Source organism: Pteropus vampyrus, unplaced genomic scaffold, assembly GCF_000151845.1.
Source record: "Pteropus vampyrus isolate Shadow unplaced genomic scaffold, Pvam_2.0 Scaffold329, whole genome shotgun sequence".
Lineage (NCBI taxonomy): Eukaryota > Metazoa > Chordata > Mammalia > Chiroptera > Pteropodidae > Pteropus > Pteropus vampyrus.
In genome coordinates this window covers 570,281-577,226 of record NW_011889110.1, presented here as the reverse complement: position 1 = coordinate 577,226, position 6,946 = coordinate 570,281, and the positions used below count along the sequence as shown (strand labels likewise).

The following is a 6,946-nucleotide window of genomic DNA, read 5'->3' as shown; positions in this document are numbered from 1 at the left end:
CTGCCTCTGTCCAGATTACCCAAGAACCTTCTACTGGGACTTTCAGCCCAACAGTAAGTAGAGGAGTCATCCACGGGAAGAGTGACCCCCCGGGCAGGGAAGCTGCACAGAAACGTGGCCCCAGATCCGGAGCGGAAGTGGGGGGCGGAAGGATGGAGGGGAAGGAGGGAAGGAGGCAGAGGAAGAGCAGATGGAGGCCGCGCCCAGGTTCAAAAGGTGCGGGGCTGTGTGAGAAAAGCTAATGAGGGAGACACGTTTGCAAACGATTTGGGGAAACTGAGTCCCAGTGTGGCGATGTCTGACACTAGTAGAAAAGTTAGGACACGGGGGTCCGAGTGCTATCGGCGACGATCTTTGTCCTTGTCTCTTTCAGACACTGTAACAATAGCCACAGTGGTTGATGTCGTTCGTGAACTAAACATCTGCCCCAACAACAAGGCAGTGATACCCATCGAAGCAAACCGCTTTCGTGTCTTGAACACCCTGCGGGTATACTGAGCTCGTCCGAGGCCTTGTCTCCTCCCCACTCCTTCGGAGATGGTTTCCTCTAGGGAACTTGGCTGGGGGCTGTGTCGCAGTCTATAAAATAAACTCACCGCCTTCTCTGTGTTCTGTTGTGTCTTCCCTTCAAAACTGCTCGCAGAGGAGCCCTAGAGTACCCAGAATTGCTAGAACTTTGTTCTTTCAAAGAAACTTTGCCAAAGAGAATTGACTGGTTCTCACTGCCCATGAAGTGGGAGAGAACGAACAATAGAGACGAGTGGGTCATTCCCACAGACAGAGAAAGTGGTGGCCCTAATACTCGTAGCAAATGAGCTGCCAGAACTGGACCAGCACCTGAGGATCCTACTCCTTGGCCTTCTATCTCCCACTGTCCCTCCAGGCACCCCTCAGGTCCCCGGAATGGGAGTCAGCAGCATACAGCAGTCAGGACAGAGTCTGAGGTCCCCAGAACACATGACAAAGAGTTGGGGCATTTTTCCATCGGCTCCCCTAATTACTGATCGACTGCTGCTTCCCAGAGGGTCAGCTCCCAGACACACTCTGCCCCTGCATCCTGAGAGATCCTCTAAGTGTGGAGTCGCAGGTGTCTGCAGCAAGAAGCCCCAGGGTTCCTGGCAGTGCCTTGTCCATATTCCTCGGACCCTACCATTTCTGTGTGTTGTGAACAACTCCACCCATCATTATCGATGTGTTTTAGAAAAACTCAGATTTTCATCCATGTAGGTAAAAAACCCAGATCTTCGCTACTGTGCTTTTCTTCTGTGTCACCTTGAGTTTTACCCCACTGCCACGCTCACACAGAACACTTCTGTTTAGCGAATGTGCGCGGCTTTTTCCCTCACACCAAGCAAGTAATTCTCCGTAACACCAGCTGGGTGTTATTCAGCTTGATTCTGATACTATGTACCCAGAGGTAGCATCAGATCCTACAGATTCAGGGATCAGACCCACAAGACTTCCCCTCTCCACTTCAGATGCCAGTGGTTAAGTCCAGGTTGCCACTTGGGCTTCTGACCAACTGGCTATAAGTCAGAGATTCCCAGGACTGCCCCTCGTCCCTCCGGATTCGATTAATTTGCTAGAGTAGCTCACAGAACTCAGGCAAACAGTTTGCTTCCGTCTCCCGGTTTATTATAAAAGGATACAGTAAAGGATACTGATGAACATCCAGGGGAAGAGATGCATGGGGCAAGGTATGTGGGGAGTGGGGCAGAGCCCCCAGCCCGTCACCAGAGGGGCCACTCTCCCACCTGTCTGGAAGCTCTCGGAACCTGGTCCTCATGGGTTTTTATGGAGCCTTTATTACAGAGACATGACTGATTAAATCACTGGCCATGCCGATTGACTCAACCTCCAGAAAAGGGAAGGGAGGGAAGGGGGACTGAAAGTTCCAACTCTCTAACTACCTGGGTGGTTCTCTAAGCAGCCAGCCCCCTCCATGGAGGCCTTTCCAAAGGTCATCTCATTAACCTAACAAAAGACACCTTTATCACTCTCATCACAGGAAAGGTCCAGGGCTTGGGGCATTGTGAGCCAGGAACACAGACTGACAAAGACAAAGAATACATATGAGGAATGTAGTTTGGTCACCTGAATGACCAAATATACCTTTCTTGTAAGTCACAATATAGGAATCTGGATCTCCATGCTGGTGGGCTTCTTCTAGAAACACGGAAAACCACTCTGCCCACCACACGGCAGGCTGGAAGGGCTGGGTGGAGACGGAGAACAAGCCTCGGCCGATGACTGATGGAAGCCGGCATGGATATGCCCAAGCTCTGGTGCCCCTAGGTGTAATAACTGCGTGTTTTACACCATTTGCCAGAGATGCCCCTCAGGATTAAGCTTCAGTGGTAACTGGCTTCAAGTACGCTTTATTTATTACACTCCCCTGAGTATATCAATATCCACACTCCCCTGCCTGCGTTCCCTAAATTTTTCAAAAAGCTAAAAAATACTTCCATTCACATCTTTGTCTCAAAGTCTGCCTCTGGGGAAACACAAACTAAGATAAAGGTTTCTCGGTGCTTAAAAACAGCGACTGCTGGGGAGAGCTGGCTGAAGCACCAACAGCAACTCCTACAGAAAAGAAGGGAAGAAGACGGAAACTATTGCATCATGTCAGATAGCAGTGGCATTGTGTGATATGTCCTTTTTGGTGGAGCCACTTAAGCCAAGGTCACATTTATATGGGACATAACAGCAAATCGAAACAAAACATTAAAATTTTAGTCATGTGTCAGGGTTAGAAATGGGGTGACAGTTTTAAAAGGAGATATTTTGAAGAAAAGCTACATAAAACAAGGAGCCAAATGGTTACCCAAAATGCATCCATTAGAAAGGTCCACAGTCACAGAAACAAAGTATCTGCAACACCAGCCACGTGGGTCTAAGGCAGGAATTCTGGCTCTGGAGTGGGAAACCGGAGGACCAGGAGAAGGTGACCTCAATGCTGTAAAACTGCCAGACAGGGAGGGGTGGCCGTGGAGAGAAGAGAGATTCCTGGTTCAAGCTGAACCTCCAAATCCAAATTGTAAAACACACACAGAAAGTATTCTTCATGTATAAAGTTTCGGTTAAGCAAGATAAATAAGCTCTAGAGATCCGCTCTTCAAATCATGCCTCTGGTCAACAATACTGTATTGTACACTTAAAAATGTGTTAAGAGGGCAGATCTCATGTTAAGTGTTCTTGTCACGGTAAAATTTTAAAAAATTAAAGAAATATTAAACTAATAGAGGTCTTAAAAGAGGCAGAAATGAAACAATAAAAAATAAACAGCAAAAGTAACCAATTGGAAAGCTCGCAAAGGAGAAGTATACTCAGCGAAATTTTTAAGCAAATAAAAGGAATAAACTGTGAAAGGGACCCAAAGAATAAAGTATTTATAAATTAGAAGATGGTGTTGAAGAATTCATCTAGAGCCAGAGAAGAGCTCAGTTTACGCGTTTTGCTCCAACACCCTATCCTATTTAGCATTTGTCCCATATTTTTAATTTTTAATTAGTTGTATTAAAACATGCCAGGATGAGCTTGGTATTTTCACTTTGTAGTCCAACTTCTGCCAAGGTCTTCTCTAGTAGTATATGAGATGCATCTCTAAAAACCCGGCTGGCTTTCCCCGATAGTTTCCAAAACTAGCAGGACTAATACCTCTTTTCGAAGGACAGTAGCCAGGGAACTTACTGCAAAAACAGAGTGCACTCATTAGTAAGTGGCTCAGAATCCCTGTCTCCTTCCAGCCTTGGATGGTAGTAGAGAAGTAAACAATTCCTGCCAGCTCCACCCACCAACAGTGCAAGGCTCATGCTGTGGCGTAAGATTTGCGTGAAGCCTTCAGGCCACCAGCTGGTGAGAATAGTGGGGAGAATGAGAAATTATAGCGCAGGTGAAAAGTATATAGGAACTAGAGGCTGAGCCGTCGCACCAGAGAGGGATCTGAACGTCCTGCTACAGTATTCCATCATTTTTTTATGTGGTGTAAATCTACACCTACTTATTTGTTTTATTACTTAAACTTTTGGCATAATGAGCTCAAGAAAATAAAGTGTATGATAATGAAAAATTAAGTACTAAGTTTTCATTTCTCGCGAAAGTTGACAATGACTATGTTATTACTCTTTATTGTGGGGGCTATGATCATATCACTAACCACATGAAAACCTAGGCTTAAATCTTCTGCAGAGGCATCAGCATCTACTTCAAAAGTTAGGCGTTACTTTAAAAAGACTATACCCAAAGATGACACTAATGTATATCTGTATAAAGTGAATCATATTCATCCCTCTCAACAGAACATGACCTTGCATTTTGGTCAAATACCCTTAGCTAGATTAATTAAGAAAAAAGAGAGAAGACCAAATAAAATCTAAAATGAACAAAGATACATTAAAATGTTGCCACAGAAATAAAAAGGGTAAAAGACTGCCATTAACAATTATATGCCAACAAATTAGATTACCTAGAAAAAAATGGTTAATTCCTAGAACCATACGATCTACCAAGACTGGATCATGAAGAAATGGAAAACGTGAACAGACCAATAATAAGTGAGGAGATTTATTTTATTTTTTCAGGCGACTTCACAGATTGCAAGGACCTTGTCACCTTACAATCCCTTATTTTTTATTTTTTACGCCTACAACACCTAGTCTTCCTAGGTGGTCTCCTATCCAAGTACTAACCAGGCCCGACGCTGCTTAGCTTGCGAGATCAGACGGGATCAGGCTTGTTCAGGGTGGCATGGCCGTAGACACAAGTGAGGAGATTTAAACAGTAATCAAAAACCTCCGAACAACAGGAACAAAAAAGCCTGGAACCATTTGGCTCCACTAGTAAATTCACTACACATTTAAAGAATTAACACCAATGCTTCTCGAACTTCCCAAAACTTAGAACAGGGGGAACACTTCCAAATTCACTTTATGAGGCCAGTGTTACCCCAATAAAGTCAGACAAAGACACTATAAAGAACAGAAAAGGATAGGTCGATATCACTGATGAACATAGATACAAAAATTCTCAACAAAACACTAGCGAACCATATTCAACAGCACATTAATAGGGTTACACACCACAATCTAATGGATTCAGGCCTAGGATGCAAGGATGGTTCAACATAAGCAGATCAAAGGGATACATTGCATTAACAAAATGAAAGCTAAAAATCACATGATCATCTTAAGAGATGAAGGAAAAGCATTTGACAAAATTCGACACTCCTTCATGATAAAAACACTCTACAAACTAGGTATAGAAGAAGCATATCTCAACATAATAACACCATGTATGACAAGCTTACAGCTAACATCACACTCAATGGTAAAAAAAAAAAAAGAAAGTTTTTCCTCTAAGATCAGCAGCAATACAAAGATGTTCACACTTGCCACTTCTGTTCAGTGTAATACTGTAAGTCCTAGCTAGAGTAATTAGGCAAGAAATAAAAGGCATCCAAATTAAAAAGGAAGTAAAATTCCACAGTTTACATTTTTAATTTCAAGTTCTTTGTGCGTGTACCAAGACAGAATTGAAAGCTATTAATGTATTGGGTCCATTAGTGGAAAACAAAATTCTCAATAAAAATCTCAGTTTTATCAGAGTCTTTCAAATAGAAAACTGAGTCGATTCAAATAACGGTTAGGTTGTGTTCATCCAATTCATGAAATAAAAATACAGCTCTTGAAAGTTCTTTCTCTCGAAAATGAAATAGCTGACATTCTGGTAGGGGCTGCTGAAACTCACTTAAAAAGGTAAACATTGAAGATAAAAATTATTTGTTTGGTAGTTAATAATATAAACAGATTTTAATGGAGCATAGTGTCACATTAAAAACTAATATTCTCACTAAATCATCTATGAAATGGAAAGATAATTGGAATTGTTTATGGTACAAACATAATCCAAACAGCATTCAAACAAGCTGAGATACTTTACCAATCAAAATAGAAGCGGTAGTTGACACGCTTTGCAAATATTTTTATATAAGCAGAATAATTAACCTTCAAAATTTGTACGATTAATCTCATTGTATTGGATACCAAAAAATACTTCAGCATGTCAATACACAATTTATCCCTTTGCTCCTTCTCATCAGTTATATTTTAGATATCTGAATATCTGAAGAACTACTTTATAAATGAACCTAAGTGGCTGACAATTATATTGAATGTTTTGGTAAATAATATCTGTAAGTTTTCATTACTTTTGTAGAAAATCAGAGGGAAATATATATCAAAGAAATAAACAAATGGAACAAAAATGTTTGTTTTTAAAGCTTTTAGTAAATTATAATGATTGAAACACAGCTTATAATTAGGAAAACACTGACGTTTATCTCTACAAAACTAGGGAATAAAGTAAACAAAATAATTCATGAGTGTTCAGTGATATAAAAGATATCATTTTAACATTTAAAAATTATGTTTTGGAATACCTCAACTTTTAGAAAGAATACTTTGATAGAACAATTATTTCTGATTGGATAAATGTATATTCTGTATTACAAAATTGAGGACTAGAATTATTCAGGATTTAAAGTCAGTGAAACATTCAAAAGAATCATGGACAAAAATGTATTTGAATTTATCTTACAAAACATTTTGAAGAAAGTTTTTCTAAATGGAAGCTAAAATATTTACATAATTCAATATCAATAAAGTTAGGATTGGGAATATCCTTCATTTAACAGAATTTGCTCAGCATTATCTCAACACCTATAAAGACTGTATTCTTAACAGTCAGAGAATAGTCAATTGAAGGAATCAATAATTTCAAATACATTAAATAAAAAATGCGAATATCACTGCAGAAAATCTCATGAATATAAGAGCGATAAAAAGAGATATTTAAAAATACATTATTCACAAAAATACCAGAGACCTGGTATTGGAAATAAATATGACGAACAAGCTCATTTAAGTACATGAATATGCAACAGGAAAAT

At 40.4% G+C, this 6,946-nt stretch overlaps 1 protein-coding gene and 1 pseudogene across 1 annotated transcript in view; one reads left to right on the top strand and one right to left on the bottom strand.

Moving 5' to 3' along the window:
- The window catches only part of PIP (prolactin induced protein), a 4,497-nt gene extending 3,994 nt beyond the window's left edge, over positions 1–503 (top strand). Inside the window, exons 3-4 of the mRNA XM_011378084.1 lie at positions 2–53; positions 374–503. Coding sequence (XP_011376386.1) covers positions 2–53; positions 374–498 — 177 coding nt within the window. The 3' untranslated portion in view covers positions 499–503. The remainder of the gene's footprint in view (position 1; positions 54–373) is intronic.
- Positions 504–4,639: 4,136 nt separating this feature from the next.
- LOC111730706 lies at positions 4,640–4,758 on the bottom strand (annotated as a pseudogene).
- Positions 4,759–6,946: the final 2,188 nt, after the last annotated feature.